The 22,356-nt window shown below is 37.7% G+C and overlaps 1 protein-coding gene and 1 long non-coding RNA gene across 11 annotated transcripts in view; one reads left to right on the top strand and one right to left on the bottom strand.

The window, feature by feature from the left end:
• ARHGAP15 (Rho GTPase activating protein 15) overlaps nt 1-22,356 on the top strand; it is a 464,338-nt gene that overhangs the window by 321,772 nt on the left and 120,210 nt on the right. For all 10 annotated transcript variants that reach the window (XM_039495675.1, XM_039495671.1, XM_039495670.1 and 7 more), the window contains exon 11: nt 7,488-7,565. In XM_039495675.1, the coding sequence (XP_039351609.1) occupies nt 7,488-7,565 (78 nt within the window). The remainder of the gene's footprint in view (nt 1-7,487; nt 7,566-22,356) is intronic.
• On the bottom strand, nt 1,509-10,265 carry LOC120375070. Its single transcript, XR_005586423.1, has 3 exons — nt 10,226-10,265; nt 7,454-7,525; nt 1,509-1,583 (listed from the first exon to the last, which is right to left on the bottom strand). It is a non-coding gene; the product is annotated as an uncharacterized LOC120375070 (long non-coding RNA).

Raw genomic sequence — 22,356 nt, 5'->3', positions numbered from 1 at the left:
GATGTCTATTTTCATGTAGATACTCATCTTCCCCACAGAAAATTTCCTCAGTTCCTGGAAGGTCAGAAACACGGCCAGTTCAGAGTCCTTCCCTTTGGACTGGCAACAACATCCAGTGTATTCACAAAGGTTTTCTATGTGGTGGTATCCCTAATGAGATGTCACGGCTACATAGTCTTCTCATACTCCTAACAGGTTGTTCCAACCACAAGGTCAGGTCAGCAACTATGTTACTGCTCCATCTTTTAACAGTGCAGGGTATCAATGCAGAGGGCGCCCAGGCTGGAAAAGAGCTAATTCCCTGAGACAACCAGCAGGAGGCACCACAGGGGTGAGTCCCATACAATTACAAGGGTAGAACAAGATCCTTTCCCCTCTGCCTGGAAGCAGTGAGGCTTTGGAACTGGTGCATCAGAAACCACATCACTAGCCAAGCCACATACCTACCAGGTGTTCAGAACTCTCTAGTGGACAACCAAAGCAGGCACTTCTCTGCAGGCCATGAATGCGAAATACACAACTTAGTCCTGAGTGAAATATTCACTCAATAGGGAAGTCACTAGTGGGATCTCTTCAAGTCCAAAATGAACAGGAAACTTCCCCTGTACTGCTCCAGAGCAGTGATGAGACACAACTCCCAGGGTAATGCTCTCCTGTTATCATGATCTCACCAACTCAGATATCCCTTTCCTTTCCATCTATCCCCCCATCCATTATGATGGGACCAGAGTCATTCTTATAGCATGCAACTGGACCAGACAGTTTTGGTTCCCGGAACTTCTGAGAACCCATTCTCCAATCAGGATCTGTCACTTCCTGGATCTTCTAACTCAGTAAGACAGCAAAATCAAACATCCAATCCAGACCCACTTCACCTCACAGTCTGTTTTTTGGGTAGGCATTAGATCTAAAATGTTCATGTTTGGAAGCTGTCCAAGCCATTCTTACTCAGATTAGGAACGATTCAACTAGGAACTTCTACCTAGCTAAATGGAGATGTTTCTCTACTTGGGCACAGCACAATCAGTCTTCCTCAGGCTCTGTAGATGCCTCAGTCATTTTAGATTATCTTCTTCACTGAAGAATTTGGATCTTTCCCTTAGTTTACTGAAAGTCATTTCACACCAATCAGTGCCTTTCTTCCTCCAGTGGATGGGCATTCTATTTTTATTCGCCCAACAACATATTAGATTCCAGAAAGGCCTAGTCAAGACCTTTTCACTAGTGGTCAACCCTACACCTCAATGGGACCTCAATCTCATCATGTCAGTAGTCACCAAATCACAATATGAACCTTTAGTCACATGCTGTATGACACAGCTTTCCATGAATGTTGCATTCTTAGTTGCTATTACTTTGGCCAGAAGGGTAAGTGAGATGGGAGTACTGAGAGCTGAGAGCTGATCCACCGTTTTTCACAAGAAGAAGATGTCCCTTCCCTTTCATCCTAAATTCCTCCTTGAAGTAATTTCTGAATTCCATGTCAACCAACCTATCCACTTACCTGGTTTCTTCCCAAAGCCGCATGTTTCCACTGAAGAGTAAAGACTTCGTTCCCTGGATGACAGACATGTCTTGGCATTCTATTTGCAAAGAACCAAACCAATCAGAAAGTCACCAGGAATGTTTCTTGCTATAGCAGAAGGGTCATGAGGACAAGCAATATCTTCTCAGAGAAACTCAAAATGCATTTTTGGTTGCATCATAACGTGTTATATTCCTCCCCCAGATGGGGTAAGGGCACACTGCATGAGAGCACAGGCTGCTTCTGCAGCATCTCTACAGGAGGTACCAATACTGGATGTATGCAGAGCAGCTACCTGGAGTTTCATTCACAAAACATTATGTGCTAAGTCAGGCCTCTACTATAGATGTAGCTGTGGGGACTGCAGTTCTTTACTACCAGCATCTCCGCACCCCCTCCAATCTGAATACTCCTTGTCAGTCACCCACATGTGAAATACGCTTAGAGACCAGCATTCAAAGAACAGATGGAAGTTCTTTGAGATGTGTGGCCCCTACCTGTACTTCACTACCCACACTCCGTCCCCTCTGCTTCGGATCCTATTGGATTTGTGGTAAGAAGAGGAACTGGAGAGATGTTGGCCAGCAATACATCTTATTCCCAGTTGTGCAGCCCAATGGACACTTGTTAAGAATCTCTGGACTCAGGTGTGCATGCATACCCACATATGGAATACACGTAGCAACCACCCATCTTGAAGAACTTCCAGTTACAGGTAAGTAACCTCCATTTTTAGTTGCTAGAAAGCTTGTTTTATTTAGTTTTATTTGTGTTACATGCCAGTCTCTTTTATTCTTTCTTATTGTCATTTAATGTCTGTTCTTTGTTAATAAACTTATTCTTGCTTTATTACAAAATCATTTCCGTCCTGTATATTAAAGTAACATGTGAGTCTTTAGCTAACCTAACAGGCTGATGTGTGCTGCCTCCAGAGAGACAGAGCAAACTTAATAATTTCTGTGAGTTTCCAGTGAGAGGGGCTGGACACTGCAGAAAGGTGTCTCTGGGATCTGAGGTTCATTGATTGTTACCTACAAGACAAGGTTTAGATTGGTAGAGTCTTGAAGTGTTTGCTGGTGAGGCAAACAGGCTGGTATGTCAGGGGACTGACACACAGCAACAGCAAAAGTCCCCCTTTCTGAGGCAGAGAAGGTAACACAGTGGCTCACAGTTGTGGGAGTCCTGTGCAGTACATCACAAATACAACAAATGCTTGATTACATAATAATTCTTTAGTTTTGAAACATATTTTCTTTCTGTTTATCGGGAAGCATAACAGGCTCCTTTGAAATACAAGATTTTTACCCTGAACATAGCTGATTTTAAATGAAAATACTGCCCAAGGGATGCCTTTCATCAAGTTTACATTTTACTTTGTTATACCCAGTACGATGCTTCTTTTCATATAACTACAAACAGGTCTCAATACCAGATCTATTTCAGTAAATAGTTATTGTTAAAAGTTTTGAGTGCTCACGTATAGGAAATTATCAAACACTCAGTAATAAAATATAATGGATTTTAAGACCTAGAAAAAGTGTATAAAAATAACTATTGAAGCAATTGAATGAAACTCACAAAATATTAAGATTTAAGATAACAGATAAGATCTAATTGATACTAAGATAATGAGTTGCACCCATACTTTGTGCTATGATCTTAAAACTCAAGCACAATAAGAGGTTTCATTGGTATGAGACAGAGCAGGATCTTAACCAGTGATAGATAAGGGATTATGACAACTCCTGTATTAGGGAGGGAGTAAACTAGCTCAGAAAACATAAGAACTTCTTCAGACATTTTGCCTATTTCTATTACCGAATCCAAACTGAGTAATTTAGAAGTTCTGAAATATTTGAATTATATTTATATCCCCTGTAGTATTTCTTTATTCCTAATGCTCTTTATACTTCCAGGGTCCAGCTGGGACTGCCCCTGAAAGTGCAACAATAATGCAAGAAAGGCCATTTTTGCAATATTCCCAGCTCAGCTAGAAATAAAGAGCACCAGAAATGTTCTTTTGAGATCTTCAAACCACTTATACAAAGTAGTTCATATAACTTTGAAGATGTTTATGTATCTGACTCCAACCTGTATCCTGTTCCCTTTTAGATTTGCACTTTATTAATACCAGTTTATCCTAACCTAGAACATATGACTGCTTTTAACAAGAGCATTGTTATACTCTGTCCATATTCTGGTAGCTAAATGAGTAAACTCTGGAGTCAGACCTTATCCACATATTTTTTTTGAAAGCTTTTAAGATTTATGGTGGGAATAGCTTGGGACAGCTGCATTCTTTCCACTGAGTTTTAACCACCATTTGGTCTGATAATACCTAATTGTGTGCCCATCCTCTTCTAAGCTTCTTTTAAAAAATACTTGTTACCCACTGGGAAAAAGACCGTTATTTTTCTCAATGATAAACACCATTTTGAAACACAAGAAGGTCAGCACATGATGAACAAATAGTCCGACTTTAATACAATTAATATTTTTTTCTGAATTGTTCTTTACCACGACACTTTAATGCCAGCACCAGATAGGACACTTTGAAAATATTTTTGTTTCATCTTGTTCCCTAAGTATTTATAGCCTGCCATGAAGAAACACTGACAGCAAAGCAGTGATGTTTTTATTCTTGATAAAGGTGCCCTTAAAAGTGATTTTCTTTGAAAACTTCTTCACAGAATCAGAACATAAGAACCTTCTCTTTTAAAAAAAAATTGCACTTGGCCTAATTGGATTTCCAAAATAAGTAGTTTCCAATCCAGTTAGGATAATGTGGTAATGAAAAGGATGTCCAGATCCACCAATTTACATTGGTTTGGTTTAGTTTAACCTTTAAAGTTCTTGGAGCAGAAAGCTGATGACGTGTGAACACACTATAATTGGTGTAATATTCGCAGGTTTTTCTCTGTCTGCCATATTGTTTGTCCAAATGAAAGGCTAATCAGACCTACTTTCTGGACCCAAGTAAATTTATAACAATAATAATTTACTTATATGTTCCAGATCATTTTGCAAGATGTAGTGTCCTCCAGTTCACTACAGAGGTTGTCATTTTCACTTGATTCAGATAATTTAAATAGCATGGGGGCTAAACTCTTCCAAATCGGTGCTGCTAATGTGAGAGATTATTATCACACGGAGCTCTATATGTGGCTTTCGCATCCCATATCCAGAAGGCTTGAGAACTGAGTCATGCTAGATTCAAATGGAAGTTAATGTTTCTTTGTTTTTCTCCTTTACACTCTGGTTTAGATCAACTCACTATGCAGGTTAGTGTGATGCAATTCTCAGTCTATGACCACAAGAGTTCCACATTCCTAAACTGGGGACTAACTACACTTCCAAGAAGAGAGTGAGATTATTAAGTTTTAAGATAGAGTTGCATTACTTAAACATTTTAGTAACTTCCATTTGTTCGTATGCTCTGTATCCTGTACATAGATCGTTTCCAAGTGTTCTTGACTACCAATTCCTTTTTGATTTCTCTGAGATAAACTTTATCTTTAGCCCTCTATAACCAAAGGAGATCTTCCTGATATGAACCATCATTTTCAGTATTAGATTGCAAAGCTCCCACTGGTAAAGGGTAGACAATGAAATGGACTGATAAAAGGCATATATAACCGATATATATTATGGAATTATTATTTCTTTTTCAAATAAATTGTTCAAGATAAACTGAAGCAAGATGTGTCTGCAGCAATATTAAAACAAACAAACATGTAAGCAATTCAGCTCAATTAAGTTAACAAAGGTGATGCCCCTTACTGAATAGGGAGCATGAGAGTAACCTTCAATTATCAAATCAGTATGGTAACCTGGATATAAAGAATCCCAAAGCACCTTTCAGAAATAATAAAAATTAAATTGTACGAGACTGATATAACTGGAGCAGCTTCAGACAAATCTGGTTTTGCTTAGGAAATCTCTGTAATAATATGCCTGTTATACTTCAGTTCTCAAGCTGCTAAAAATATATTGAATTTGTGTATCAGTGTATAAGGAACTTTGGAGACAGAGATGGGTTCAGAATGTCTGCAATGTATGTGAGTTTACATGTGGGCAAGGGTTGAAAAATATGAAGGATATTGAAGGTAATGTCATTTTACCTTTGGAGTTCTTAGTACGCTTGTATGCTTATTATTAATATTATAGTACTAAATGGTTAGTAATATTTAATATTTATATATAGTTTGTTGCTGTGACAATGTTTATGATGTCAAATATTAAATAAAGGGATGAGTACTGCTGCCAACCGCTGAAAACTTTTTCTGCCTTTCTAAACAAACCATAGTCAAATCTTTTGGAAGTTCGCGAAAAATCAGATTCTTACCAACAGTACTACCCAATTTCCCTCAACACACAGAAAGCATCAGCAGAGCACTTTTTCCTTTCCACCATTCTCCCTTACCCATTTCTTACATGCATAGACAGGTCTTTTTGAACAGGACTGAGGCCCAGTGACCTGTTATCCATTTGCAAACTCAAGGGTGAAATTCTGCCACCTTTGAAGCCAATGGGAGTTTTGCTGCTGACTTCTGTGGGGACATTTCTCCCCAAAATCTCAATTTCAAGGGCCCAGTCCTAAAATACACTCACATCATCTGGAGTGAACAGGCTGCCCGTTCTCCATTTGGCAGCAGTAGGATTCCCCGTAATCCCTCCTCTTTTATCTTGTTGACCTGTTATTTTTAAATTTCAAATCATTTCTGAATTTTGGTTGGTCCTGCAGTGTAGTATATAAGTTATAAGTTGTAATCTGAGCTGTTTTTTTTTAATTTACTTTCAATGATAGCTTCCAAAGCAGAATTTAGTTTACTACATAGGAGGAATGATGAACCCGTCTTGGGCTGTACCACATGCTAATTAATGTAGGCTTTTTCTGTAGAAAAAGTCAGCCTTCTTATAAAACAATGTGGGTAATATTTGGGTTCCAAGTGACTAATAGCTTCTACAACTCTATTATGGAGCATTGGATCTCCAGTAAACCTCCGTCTGCATCATGCTGATCTGCGACTTTTACATTTCAAGTGGCACTATACAGTTTAGTGTTTTAAATTTTGGAGCATGCAGATTTCTTCCTCTGTTCTCATGAGACTGAATGGCAGTTCTCATGGGAATGGAGAGGTGGGTTCTTGTATGCTTTAGCATGTTCCCGCAATGTGCATTGGGATGTAAGTTTAAGAGTGTCTTTTTTTAATTTTAAAAGGGTATATCAGCAGACCCTGCTATAGGAGCTAGCTTCCTCCAAAAGATGATACCTGATCAGATTTAAGGGTGAAATGGGACTCCCAAGGTGTCCTTGAAAACACACTTCATTATCTGCAATAAAACTTCCAGGGCATTAAATCATCAAACTCAATCAACTTGGTACAAAACAAAGCCATAGTAAAACACTTTGTAAATAACATAAACATCTCTCTAAAATGCATACATAGTCTTACATGTCATGGTTGCATGGCAATAATCTCACTGAATACATGCGATACCAGAAATGCAATTCACAACCTTCAGCTCAAAAAGTCTGTGTCTCTACTTCCGAAGTTCCGTTAGCTCAGCTAGTATAAGTAGTTAATATACACTTGCACAAATTTAATTTTACATCTTGTAGAGGGTATTTTTACATGAAAACACAAGTTAATACTTATGCTACTCTTTTCCAAGCTAATTGAAATATCTCTACCTTTACTGTAAACCTGTGAGAAAATTACTACAACATTATAATAAAGTATTTGGGGTTCAATTGAGTTAACCTACAGTTTTGTTTTTCTGTGTTGCTTTAATCAGGCAGGAGGTATCATATAATTCTGGCCTTTGTCAGGTGGTTTATTACCTAGTAGTTCACTGTACTATTCTTCCCCATATTTGCTAGGACATTTATGTTTTCTTGACTGTCATCTTAAATAAAATACTCACATGAGCCAATATGAAATATGTTTTCCTTTTTCAGGTCTGGATGTCGATGGAATATACAGAGTTAGCGGCAATCTGGCAACAATACAGAAGTTACGATTTGTTGTCAATCAGGGTAAGTGATTCCTTCACCCTAGTAATATTTTGTTTAGTACATAACTGTCTCAGATGACAATATTTCAGAAACTGCTATACAATAGTGGCACAGAATGATGAGTTGCATTTTGGGGAATGATAGGAAAGGTGGAAAGATACAACAAACAACCAAAGAAGTAGGTAGGGTTAGGAGACAGGAAAGAAAAATAAACCACAGGGGAAAAAAAGGGAAAAGTAGTAGGGAGAAGGGAGATGAGAAGGAGAATGAAAGAGAAAATTACAGAAAGAAATGAAGAAATTAAACAAAATGACAAGAATGAGGCAAGCATGTAAATCAGAGAAACAGAGTAAGCAAAGGGATAAAAAAGGAAGAGTGAAAGTAAACTGAATATTGAATGTGAAACAATAGCTGGAAGAAGTAGTGCAAGAATAAAAAAAAAATGAAACAAAGAAAGATCAGAGGAATACATAAAACACAGGTGCTGAAAAAGAAGAAAAACAGAAACATAAGAACTGGGGATAAATTCTGGTTCCACTGAAGTCAATGGGAGGTTTGCCATTGACTTCAATGGGATCAGAATTTCACCCTGCAAAATGGGGGATGATGAACAGTAAAATGAGCAAATGAGAACCAGAAAAACAGTCAATATTCAAATTAAATTTATATTAAAATTGAATTGTTTTTTCACAAATATTACCCAAACCAATCCTGCATCCATCAATACATAGAATTGGAAGGGACCTCAGGAGGTCATCTATTCTAACCCCCTGCTCAAAGCAGGACCAATCCCAAGGTTTTTACCTCAGTTCCCCAAATGGCCCCCTAAAGGATTGAACTTACAACCCTGGTAAACCCAGGCCAATGCTCAAACCACTGAGCTATGCAGGTGTAGAAGCTAAGGTAAGCAGCTAGTAACTAAAGCCACTCACAGTGTTGAACACTTTACTGTTCTTGGCAAGGGTTAAGCATACAGCATCACCATTTATATAAAGGAATAGATAAACATCACTGGCCATGAGTCTCTAGGCAATGTATCAGAAACTGAGCTAAAATAAAGCATCTCAAGTATGAAGTAAAATCTCAGACATTAAAATACATTAAGGATTCCAAAAGAGGTGTATTAGTAAATTAACCAGTTCTAAATTCTAAGCTGCTATAACTCTTCCTTCTTGTGATTGCTTTTGTTGAACAAAATTGCCTAAAGACTGTTGTTAGAACAGCAACATGTTTTTAGGGAATCAGATGATGTTCACACTCTGCAGATTTGTGCTGAAGAGATGGCTTCCTGGAACTCTAGTTTGGGGAGCTAAGCAACAAGTGGACTTGGAATCCTTCTTCTTGACCTTGCAAAAAGTGGTTCTGTCCTACAGAGTTGTTGGAAAGAGTTGTGAGTTAACAGCTCGGCCTGCTGAGCACTCCCTTTGCTGCTTACAATCCAATAGGGCAAAATACATTGAAGGGAGTGAATGTTGCTGGCTAACAGTTTATGAAGTACACTGTGCCCTACATCTGCATTGGGCCAATGAGCAGGTGGCTGAGATATTGTTGTCAAAGAATCCTCAGACACATTTCTGTGTTATTGAGCTAAGCTGTATCTCCTGGTTCGCAGTAGGAGTTACTGGAAATCATAAAAATGGCCTGCACACATGCATTTTGAGGCCGCTGGATTGCACTTAAGCAGCTATAATCAGGCTAAATCCTATTTTGGACCCATCATGCCTACTTTTCCCCTGCTCCCAAGTGCTCGGTGTTTGCTGGCATAGAATTTTCTTCATATTGCTGAGCACTGTACATTTTTCTCCACACTGTGCAGAATCCTCTCTGCTCAGGTCCTGAGCATCAGGGCCAGATTTGGGGGTCAGGCAACCCAGGCCACCATGTAGAGTGCTGGGCTTAAATGTGCGCTGGGCTTGGGGTGCTGTTTTTGTTAGCCACAAAATGGAAAATAGAATGTTTGAAGTAAAATGTTTCAGGTATTCCGTATGTAGATTCATTTTTCACTAACCTCCTAGAATTGTCTGGACCTTTGTAAAATCTTGTGGAACCTTCCAGACTTTCTGAGAACTACATTTTCCTTAAATCTCCTAGAACAGGGGTAGGCAACCTATGGCACGTGTGCCGAAGGCGGCACGCGAGCTGATTTTCAGTGGCACTCACACTGCCCAGGTCCTGGCCACCAGTCCGGGGGGCTCTGTATTTTAATTTAATTTTAAATGAAGTTTCTTAAACATTTTAAAAACCTTATTTACTTTACATACAACAATAGTTTAGTTATATATTATAGACTTATAGAAAGAGACCATCTAAAAACATTAAAATGTATAACTGGCATGCATAATCCTTAATTTAGAGTGAATAAAAGACAACTCGGCACACCACTTCTGAAAGGTTACCGACCCCTGTCCTAGAATGTTGTCAGCTATGCCCTCGCAGGTTATAAAAGTGGGGAGGGTTGTCAGTAGTCTTATATGGCAGGGATAAATCATGCATGCAAATCGTGCATCAAAGTCGTTAAATGGGCTACAAATGCAATAAAAATAAGTATTCAAAAGCTTAACAAATGGGAGGGGGGTGCTGAAGATGCTCCTTGCCTGGGGCACCATTTGGTCTAGGGCCGGCCCTGCTGAGCACTGAACTCTAGCGTTTTGGATTTCCACACTTTTTTTAGCATAGCTTACCAGCCTGCAGGACTGAGCTCCTCTATATCTGCCCTCAGCCCGTAAGAGTATAGTTGAGCCTTATCCCGTGAGGTTCTGAGTGCCTTGCAGTGCCACCGGAGTCTTGGCTTTATAGACATCAATGGCAAAACTCCCACTGATTCTGACAGGGCCAGGATTTCACCCAATGAAGGGTGTGGACACTCTGCACTTTGTAGGAGTGGACCAAAGAGCTTTCACAATAGTAAAGATATTTTGTCATAATCGGAAATCGCCCACAGTTCACAACAGTTGTTGGCCTGTTAGCTCTAGCTTAGTGTTGAACACTTTTAAAAGATTTTATTGTTATTCTTAATTTAGGGTAGTAATAGGAAAGAGTTTTACTTTATTATTGTATTTTGAAGTATTTTGAGACAGAATAGAAAAGATCCTTGTTTTTCTTGAACTATTCAGGGCCACAGGCTGGATTTGACTCCTATAAATGGAAGGTAGAAAGTTTTTTCATATGTTATTTCGTGTTTACATTTAACTTTGAAAATGTAAAATGCTATAAATGCTCTCATATAAGTGCTTGGTATTATTAATATATTTCTGTTTCTCCCATCCCTAATTTTGGTACATGTTCACTCTCCTGTCATTCATCATGGATTCTAATAATGTTGAGGCTCTGTAGCATGACATATTTGTTTCTAAAGAATACGTTAGAAATTCTTTATGACTGTGAATACAACTACATGACATTATTTTTGAAAACTATATGGACCAAATTCATCCCTGATGTAATTCTGTTCAATTCAATCTAAGTGAAGGATGTCATCACTTTGAAAGTGATGGAATTTCACCAGGGATGAATTTAGCCCAGTATCTTTAGATGAAACTGAACTGCCAAATTCATCCTAAACCAAGCTACGGCAGAGCTTTGTATGTATATATGTGTGTGTGCATATACATGTGTGTGTGTGTGTGTGTGTCAGAGTTTTCAAATCACATATTTTACTGTGCAAGCTCTAGTCAGATAGCAGTTCAATTTCTCCCATTTCTGGAGTAGTTTCAGCTTTTCATTCCCTGGTCTTTCTTCTAGCATAAAGTACTGTGAGAGATAAAGAGCCTCTTTTTTTCTTTCCAATCATGGCTCTAAATTGCACTTTTTATTTTATTTTTTTGGTGGGCACTCTTGCACATGCAAATCAAGTAATTAGATGCACAATTATCTAAGTTACATATGCAGATTGAGGCTTTTCTCTATTTCAAAGGCTGCCCATGCAAAATTTGCTAGTTTGAAAATGTGGTCTATAGCATCCCAAGGCAAAAATCTTTATTGTTTGTTTATTGTTTATTTAGAAATTTATTTTGGTGCCTATTGGCAAGTGTCTGGATGTTTTACATTTATGAAAACAATCAATAGTTTCTGTATTAAAGCACTCAAGACTGGCTGGACTTGCAGCATTTATCATCTTAAATTTTCTGAAGACACAGTGTCAGTTTCCAGGTATTTTATCTGCCTTGAACTTGTTTTGCACTTTCCCAGGCTATAAGTAATGGCCATATGACTGACAACTGGGCATAAAATCCATCAGAATCCAGTGTGTGAATGTCTGGAATGTGTAGACATAAGCAATGTAGGGTGACTTTGTGGAATTTTACAGAATTCATTCAAATGCAAATTTGACTGTGGAGAGGAAGGATGTTTGCCCAACAAGGGAGGGATGCCAAGCATAGTAGTCCACATGGAAGAGAGCACAAAGATGGGAATGAGTCAAAGTGAAAGTCTGGCTTGAAAGGAGGGTTAAAGTAATGTGAGAGTCAGCAAAAGAAAATGGGAGAAAAAACATGTAGTGAAAGCCTCATAGGTGAGGATATAGAGCTTGAATTTGTTATGGAAGCCAACTGAAACTCAGTGGTTCAATCTGAGCTTTGTTGTTCATTTGAAAAGGTACAAACGCCTGCAGATTGTAATCAGAGTTAACTTGTGACTTCGCAGTGTGAAGCAAAACTAGATCCTTCATGTAATGTGTGTATATCACTGCCAGGCACAAGATGGCAGAAATAAGAACACACAATGATATATTGAAGGACTGGAAATAAAATGGATCAGCTTGAAGTATGAATTCTTTGTTGAATTGTAGGTTAATACTGATGTCATCCCTTCTATTTCTCCAGAGACACGCTTCCTGATTCTCCCCCCATTTACAACTATTTTACACTTGTGTGAGTGGATAATCAAGCCAATAGTTTTCAGTTCATTATAGTTTGGTTGTGTAACATATTTCTCCTGGAAACAGAGGGGCAGAACCAGTAACAGGAATAAGAGCATTCCCTATCTTTATTCACTTCCTAAAATCTTTGCTCAACACTATCAGAAGAATGGAAAAATAAATCTTCCATAAAAATATTAGATCTGTCCATCAAAACATTAGCTCACTCAAAGCTACATTACTGCTCAAGTTTCCATCTAAAGTAGAAGGGTTGATGCTGTGAAACTGGTCAGAAAGCTAAAGCACTTAGCTCCTATTTGGTAGCATAGAAATACCAGGAGGCCTTTCCTCTGGTTTATGCCATTGTCAAATTTGAATACTTAAATGTGCAACTAATAGTACATTAGGACCATTTTGACATTGTCTACTGAGAGCATACTCAGGAAATCTAACTTTTTATTATGCATATGAAAAGGTGTGGAGGGTGGCAGTGTGATTTGTGTGTCATGTGCTGGAGTGGAGCATAGCCAGCCCCACCCTTGAGGTAACAAAGGCCATTCAAGGTGTTCATCCCCTGCCAATCTATCAAAATCACACCCTGATGCTGACATGAGATGAGGAGGGGGAATGGGCACACTTTGTCTACATGTTTCAGGGATTGATTCATATCTGCTCATGGCCTGCTCATTTACAAATCGTGAAAGTACTAGAATAGGGTGATATTCAGTAGTATACTTGACAGGGTTCTGGTTGTTGTTTTTTTGTTTGCTTTTTGTTAATCCCTCTGTCTTCATTTTTTTCACATAGTCTAAACCAGACAAATAGTATTTTAAATAATATTTTATTTTGTTTATTTCATTTCTCTTCTGTATTTTGTTTCTGCGAAAATTTATTCAACTATAAGTACTAATCAACACTGCCCCCGAGGGCCATTTAAATTCCAAAAGTTGAACATGTGTTCAATCCTTATACAGTCAAAATGCTTGGGGGTTTATTTCTCAATGCCAGTTGATTTTAGCATTCCCCTGGCCCCCCCCCCCCCAAATCTGTATTGTTCATCTTTATTAAATAGTAGACTTTTCTGGTTTTAAAACAGATGGAATCTGTACTTACCAGTGTAAATTCATTATCACAGAAAAAATTCCAGGCCTCCTACTGTACTTTAAGTGTTTTAAATAGAATGAACTCAAGAGCAAAGCACGAACTCTGGTCCCTGTCATTGTACTGTTAATATTTCAGTATCAAAAACTGGATGAAAGAAAAAATAGAGTGGGTGGGGAAGGTAGAAAAAGCAAGCAATCTGACCATTGACTATTTCATTATTAAATAAGTAATAGGAAGAAAGGGGAAAAGATCAGAAGAGGATTTTCAAATTCTATGGGTGTATTTTTTAATAAAAACAAACCCCCAAATCCAGTCCATTAATTGTTTCATTCGCTGAATTTATTTTTCTTTTATTATTGTTCCTTAAAGTTAGGTAATTCCTAACGCTAAACAACAGAATAAACAACTTTATTTGTTTAGCCCATTGCATGGGGTTTTCTTTTTGTATGGAAAGCTATTGATATTGCATCTTTTTTTTGCTTTTGTATGACAAGATTATCTTTTACCAATGATGTATTTTTCCCACTAAAAGCTGAAAAGATCACTTGTTCATAAATAGGCCAGACTATAACATCTTTCGGTACTTTGGAAACTTTCTGAGTCATCATTTTTCAGCATCATTGATTCAAGGAGCTAGAAGTTGCAAAGACTATTGGTGACATAAAGATAGTCATAATTTTTCTTATTTTAGAAATGTTTTACTTCTGGAGGGAGAGTTAACAGTAATCTGCGAACTGTAGCCTAGACAATTGGTTGCTCTTCTAATGGCTTCAACCTTAGCATGAAGAACTCATCAGGGTTGTCCATTCTTCCTGCTACTTTTCATGTTGCCAGTTGAATCTCTGGCAGTTAATGTTTGGAAGCATCCAGACCCTGTGGGGATAGCCCAGTGGACTGTAGTAAGCAGGAGCACTAACTGGCAGTATACTGGTGACGCTATGATCATTCTGAAGGATCCAGCCAACAAAGCTACTACATGTTTTTGATGATCTTTACATTGGTTTTCTGGAAAAAGATAAACTGAAATAAGTCATACTGTCGGTGATGCCCATGTGCAGATGAGAGCAACATGAACAAATGTATGAACTCATAGCTGTTAGAATCCAGTCCAACCAGCTGAAATTGCTGACATGATTCAGAATATTCTTTAATTTCACTGTCAAACCTATGAAAAATGAGACCTATGCTTTCAACAGATATGCTAATCTATGTAAAAAGCAACAAAGAGTCCTGTGGCACTTTATAGCCTAACAGAAGTATTGGAGCAGAAGCTTTTGTGGGTGAATACCCACTTTGTCTAATCTTTGCTAATCTATGTGAAATCTGTGCTGATCCCAGTCTAGTTATGGCATATAAGTGTCCACCTCACAGAAAGCATCACTACGGTTGGAAATCATTGGCACTCTTGTTTCAACGCCCATTTAGTGTGGCAAGGAATGAATATATTATCTTGGAGACTGAATTACCATCCCCAATATGGGGTTAATATACATTGGTGTGCTCATAGGGCGAAGCTTACTCTGCCACACTTCGTATGCTGTACCTATTTTGTGGCTAGAGAGGAATTCAGTTTCTGGGATTGTCAAAGAAGCAGTTTTCATAAGCACTAAATTAACAAAAAATACAGCTATAAAGGGTTCATAATACCTCAAGGAAGCACTATAATCCTATGCAATTGCATGTATGTTCAGGGAAACTAACTATAGAAATACAAATTTCAGTCTTTACTGGTTCATTCAGCAAACAAGGCAGCTCCTAATTTTCTTTATATTCAATCCTTTGTTTGCAAAATGCTTGCTACTTGCAGTTCAGGTGACCTTGGGTGCCATTATTTCTTTGGAATACCTTGTGTTAACTGTAAAACACAATTTACCGTCTAAATATCAGTTACTGTGTTTTTAGTTCTTATGTACTATTTCAAGAAGAAAAAGAAATATGACTTTTTATGGAGTTTAAATATTGCTGCAGAAAGCAGCATGTTTGTGGTATATATAAGAGAAATGCCAAAGATATTGGAATTAGTAAAGTGAGCTAGATTAGAAAAGGTACATTTATTATTAAAACTATCATCTCAAGTTAACAGACATTATTTTGGTAAAAATTTTTAAATACTTCTTTTGTGATCCTGCTACAAGAAAATACTCAAATATAGGCTCCAGAATAAAAAAAAAATCAAAATTTTAAACTACAAATATGTTAGTCAATTGTGAATATTTATTAACTAAATAATTTAATAATAAAGAAAATGCCTACTTGATTAATTGTTACAGAGTAAAAATTACAATAAAACTGTCTTGATCAGTGCTTTGCAGAAGCACCATTACTGTCTGTGCAGTTGTTTAACAAGGATTTAATTGGAAAGATAAGTGAATGCACATTTAAAAGTATTGTTAATTTGCTTTATAATCACCCCATCCTTCACAGTATTGACAGCACCAGGCACAAACCCCTTTCTCTTTTACAAGTATTATTTTCCATATGTGCACAATAAATTCTGAGGCCGTAATTGGAATTTTTACAGATTCCAACATACCTAGTATATTGAGTTTATAGGTGCAATATTCCCTTTCTAAAGGTAACTCACTAGTGACATTATTAGTAAAATCACTGAACTTTTATTCACTTTTTTTTTAGGAATAGCTTGTTCCCATTTATATTTTGCTGCAGTTTGAAAAGACCAATAAAAAACCTCACTGTCCTTTTCTTTTCCATGTGACACAATAATGCCAGTCTTGGAATTCAGAGAGCTTGAATCTTATTGTTTTTCATTTGTGCTGATATTTATTGTTCTACAATGGTTTGGACAAGAGCAAGAATCGAATTGGCAAGTGAGGGTTTTGAACCATATGAGCATCTAGATCACCTTCAAACATCAGGACTCCTCAGCTGTATTACCATATCAGTTATCAAGAAGCCTGTGAGAGGAAGAAAACAAGTGGAAACATTCTGAAGATATTTTCTCTGCTATTTTTGATCATGTTATTGTACTATTGAAATAGTACAGATTTTAGGAACCTGTTGGAGCCTAATGTCTGGAGCTGCTCTTATCAAGAAAAGAGAAGCCTGCATTGATTCAGCTCTGCCTCTGTTGGCAGAGCCTTTGTAACTGACGGAGGATTGAAGTTGCCTTTGAAACTGGCTCATCAGGTCAGCACAAATGGGTTGGGTGTTTTTAAAGCAAGCATTTAGAAGAAGAAGAAGCTACTTTTCACAGCTTTATTTTTTTTTTAATAAGAAAAAATAAGGTTCCGCTCAAAAACACCCAACTGTTTCCACTGACCCAACATATCCATTTCAAAGGCAGCCAGCAGCTTCAGTCCTCTGTCAGTTAACAAAGGCTCTGCGGGCAGAGGCAGAGTGGCTTCAGTACAAGCTGCCAACTTCCAGATAGCAGCTACAAACTTAAAGGTCCAATGGGATCCAAATGTCTTCAGTGTTTTAACAGTGTAGTAAGAATGATTAAAAATGCAGAAGTGGAGAAGGAAAAATCCTCTTCCAAATAATTTCCTTCTTTTATGTGTTTTCCTTCTATTTTAGAAACATATATGGCAGGTAGTGTGGCCAGTAAGTTTCAGCTTATGCAAGTATAGTGAAACAGATTAGATTCCACCTTTTATCCAATTCATGCATTTTAAGATAGCTTTTATAAAATAATTGATTACATCTTTCTTCTTTTTATCTGAACCTGGATTCTAAATGTAGAACTCAACCACATGCACAAACAACTTCATTTCGGATGAACCCATGAGCCAACCTGCATTACTGAATATGGGCCTAATCTTGAATCTCTTACTTGCTCTGGAGAGCATTTACTCACATAAATAGTCCTTCTGGAAGTCAAGAGGTGTGAAGCCATTGTATGTGTGCTAAAGTTCACTTTTGAAACATCAGGCTCTGCTTCATTTTTTGCTAGATGAAGAACCAAAATGTCTTGAAAGCATCAAAAAATAGTTATTCTTTTCTTTCACATTGCTCAGGCAAGAAAAGAAAAATAAAACAGACTGAAGTAATTCTCAGGAATAATTATAAAACAATTTGTTCTTGGGTTAAGACCTGCATGCCAAGTTGCAGCCAAGAACATCATTCTTCTATTTTTGCCAAGTTATAAAATCCTGAGAACAGAGGAATACAATGGAAAGGACAAATTGACCGTTAACTTCAACAGCACAGAAGTGATGTCTTAATGCCCTTGGTGTGCATATGTTATTGATTAAGCCTTTAAATGCTCCAGTAGGAGGAGCTTTCCTTTTCTCTTTCTGAAAGGAAGGGTCTTTAAATGACCTATCCTAAGGTTCAGACCTTTCATTTTCATTTGGAAGTGGGTCATTTAAGTAAAGGATATGCACGTTACTCTCTTCTTTTGGGGAGGAAGAAGAAATAGGTACAATACCACCAACATATCCATTTTGGAAATGAGAACCAGATTCCAGACCTGATGAGGATAATAGTCTGTTTATATTTCATTGCACCCCGTTTTTGTATTTTTATTGTTTGCTCATTTGAAATTTTAAAAAAATAACTGTTATAACAGTCATTGTTTTTCTCACTCAGCTAACCTTGTTCTTGGTGCCAAAGGACCAAGGACTTAGAAGTATTGGCATATGTAGCTTTCCAGTCTTCAATCTTAGAACCAATATTTAAAGCAACAAAATGTATTATCAGACAGTTTCCTTTTTAACCCACTCAGTGAGTAACTCAATGAAATGAGGAAGAAGAGGTAATAAGCTAGGTCAGCGTGAGCACCTGCAATCATACCATGAATTTTATGGCATGCATTGTTTGGCCATGCCCATAAGACATGCCTTTTATTTCCTCTCTACTCCACAGAACTATTTACATCATAATAGATGTTTTGTTTATTAGCACTTCAAAAAGTTCAATTTGAAAGGGCCCTGCTTTTGAAGACTTTACAAAATTGTGGGAGGTAGCCACATATTGGGATGCTGTCAGTCTTTGGGGGTAATTTCTTCTTTCATTAATTGTGTTGCTCTGATATGTCAGTATTGAAGAGTCCAAAAAACAAGAAATTATTTAGAATGACACAGTGAGAGTCAGGGTAAAATTAAGCAAATGAAAATGTAGTAGGTACATTTATAAGTGGATTGTACAAAGTGTGGAAAATGTTCCATACCGTATAAACTGAGGGCCCCATCTTATGAGTTGTAGCGCCGTTAATAAGAGATGGTGACATTCAGTCTCATGTAGGATGAGGCCCAATATGACCAAATAGATTTTTTGCCCCTGTAGCTAATGTCTATGATTCTGTGATTAAGATGTAATAGTGGCAAACAAATAGGAGCTTGCAATATGAGCCTGCAACAGAAAAAAGCAATATTCTGCATGGGTGTACATTATGTTATATTGTGCTGGGTGGTATTAAAAAAAGAAATCAACATTTACCACACTGTGGAATTTGACTTTATCATGGTGTTTGTGGTGTGCGTTTCTTTATACGTAGAATGGGCAAAACCACAAATGCCATGTAAATGTTGCTACTGTAGGTGGCAAATGCTGATTTTTTTTGTAGTATATTCCACTGTAGAGATACTTCATGTAAGAGTAGTGACAAAGTAACACCATTCAAAGTGTTAGTAGGGCCTGACCTGGAGTACTGTTGACAATTTTGGGAATTTCACTTTCAAAACAATAAAGCAGCAAGATTACAAAGAATACTAATAAATGTGTAAAGAGTTGGAAAGTACTAAAAGAAGAAAGACTAAAAATACTTTATTATGGTCTCAGAAAGTATAATTGAGGTGCAGGAATAAGATTGTTCTGTATATCTATCTATCTATCTATCTATCTATCTATAGATATAGATTACAGAGTGAGGGTGATGACATAGTCACAGCTGATCCCAGCTATATTAGAAGAACTAGTTTGATGCTAAAATTTACAAGTACAGTAACAGTAAGATAAATTGGACAATGAGGCAACTGCCATGAGCTGTACCACAGACACCTTCCATGGAAATGGTTGAAAAGGGTTTATATAATATTCAGAAAAGGAGCAAAAGAGGATGTGGACTTGAAGACCTCTGACGTAGCTTCCAGCCTTAATTTCTATGGGGCAGATTATCCACTGAAGTAAATTATCATAGGCCCACTATAGTGATAATTTACTTCCCCATAAATATATGACATAAAGAGCTTTATAAAGAGGAGTTCTCCTTGAAAGGTTTTGATATCACCAGTGGGGTGTACTCTTTTCCAACACTTTTCACTTCACAGATTCAATGTGCCTTAGGAAAATCTTCATGCTGAAAAGGAATTGCCCTTCTTAAGAAATTTTCAAATCACTCATGCCACTTTTTATATTTTCATAATAGTGTAAATTACTGTTTTCAGTAAAATCATTTCTTATTCCTCATGACCTGAGTAGAATTATCTCATTAGCTAATTGCCCCATTTCTGAGAAGTGTGTTCCCTTAAAGTATTCTGTGGACATTTAAAGGGCCCATTTAAATGTTCACATCATTACTATTTCCCTGAAATACACTTCCCTATATGTATTTTCTTCTCCCCTCCTCCATTCCACCCCAAAATCTTCTCCTTAGGAATACCACTAAAAGGATATTATTATTCTGTAATATGTCTCCTTGACTATGCTGCTCTAAACAAAGACAAAAAACCATAAAAACTCTTAATGTTTGAAGTTATGCCTGGTACCTGATTCTTGGAAGTGAGTGCACAGCTGTGCCATCCTGAATTTCAGCACTATGTAATCTCTAACGTTATATCTGTTATCAGTAAAAGTCACCATAAGATTGTGTCTAGACATCTTGAGGTCAAAGGGCCATTTCCTAACTCTGATATAAAAAACCTTGGATCTGGCCAATGATTTCAGTGAGATTGTGGATGTTCTTATTTACTGAAAATCAGCCCATAAGTGTCTTAACATGTCTTCTCCTGTTATTCTTCTTATTTATTTATATAGGACTGTAATTGCATATACATTTTGGAACCATTAAAATATATTCAACAGAAGATTCTCTATCATGTTTGAGCATCTTTGCTATGGTCTGATGGCACAGAAGGGCCAAAAATCTTCCATATCTCCCCAGCTAAGGATTTCCCCACTAAATGAGGCAATATGTTATGCATAAGAGTGATTTCAGTACAGGTATATAGAATACCTGTTTAAACTGCTGCACCTTACTGACTGTTAAAATGAAAGCTTTTGGCCAGCATTTGGGGGTTGGACTAGATGATCTCCTGAGGTCTCTTCCAACCCTAATCTTCTATGATTCTATGATCTCCAGCCCTTTTGGAGCCCTCAGGCAGCGCAAAGGAGCCAGATTCTGACCATTCTGACCCCTGATATTTCCCCCTCACTGGGTGAGTGTAAATCTGGGGAGCTGGCTCCTCCATCAGCTGCACTCCATATTGACAGAGAGGACATATCTGGGACAGAAGGTGTTGTGTAAACATCAGGGCAGAGCTATGCTGTGCTATACAGATCTACAGCAGGCATAAGTAAGAGCAGCCCTTAAACTGCTCTAATTCATGCCAAGGTCAGTGTAAGTCAGTCCTCAAAACCAGGGATGCATCAGTGGCTCCCAGATGCCCCCCTCTCCTCACACTCTGGGGCACTGAACAGAGCTCAGCTGTGGAGATAATCTACACTTTTAACTTAAGCCCAGTATAAAACCCATGTGAATAAGTTTTAATCTTACTGTAGGTCCACTGCATTTAGGCATTGCAGCGCATACGTTTTTTTCTCATTCAAATTTGGGATGACTACTTGGAAAAACCTGATATAACCAATTTATGTTTAATGTGTCCATGACACACGCATTTTGAGATCTAGTCATCCCTCAGATGCACATGCCCTACTCCTGCTGAAATCATTGGTAGTTGTGAGCACATAACCAAGCTCATAATTTAGTCTTTTGTTTATGCCTTGCAATATGTAATATTTTTAAGGGTATCAAGTTTCCCCAGTAAGAGCTTTATTGTTGTTGTTATGTTGCTCTTTCTCTGTTTACCCTAACACAGATCTAAGGTGTAATAGGTTGGACTGTTGGGGTATGTCACTGCAATTAGCCACCTGCAGCTGGCCTATGCCAGCTGACTCAGGCTTGCAGGGCTCAGGCTAAGGGGATGTTTAATTGCAGTGTTGATGTCATGAAGTTCTGGGATACCTGGAAAAAAAGCGAACTTCACCCTGTTTGTTGCATTTTTACTTGCCACCAGTGAGATATAGCTTTCCAAAGTAATTAGTTTTTATAAATGGGAGGCTTCAGAAAAATCTTTCCAAAGTCCAAGATTGTGTGCTTATAATACAGAAGATTTGAGAATGGCTGAATTAATGAGATATCAGGGCTGGAGTGGATGTGAGAATGAAATGAAGAGATGTATAGGTGCTGGTGATAGTGTCTTTTAGCGATTACACAAACTTTTCTGGAGATAGTGTGCAACATGGGAATGGAAAAGGACAACATGTGAGGTCAAAGTCTAGTTTGTGTAGTGCTGAAAGAGAGTCCTTAATAAAGCAAAGGTTAGATGCTTTCAAAATGTGTTATTCAAGGACAATGCTGACATCAGCTAAGAAGTCAGAATAACTAACATTAAAATGAGTAGGACTTTGGGTGCAGAAACAAAGCATATTATGGCATGAACATAACTATGGGTGAAAACTACATAATGCCTTACTTGAGATCTATATGTTGGGACCAAGATGGAATTGGTTACGCACAGGAAAAACTTAGAAGGTCAAAATAGAGATATGGAGCTCTGTATTGAGAGGCCTAAGTTAAACAGTGATAACAAGCAGACATCTGTAGTAGCTGGCAGAGGAATATTGAGGTCTTCACTATTTCTAGCCAGTCTTGGTATGACAGATGATTCACTT

Source organism: Mauremys reevesii, linkage group 11 (genome assembly GCF_016161935.1).
Source record: "Mauremys reevesii isolate NIE-2019 linkage group 11, ASM1616193v1, whole genome shotgun sequence".
Lineage (NCBI taxonomy): Eukaryota > Metazoa > Chordata > Testudines > Geoemydidae > Mauremys > Mauremys reevesii.
The sequence above is the reverse complement of the archived record's forward strand: the minus strand, read 5'-3'. Positions and strand labels throughout refer to the sequence as shown.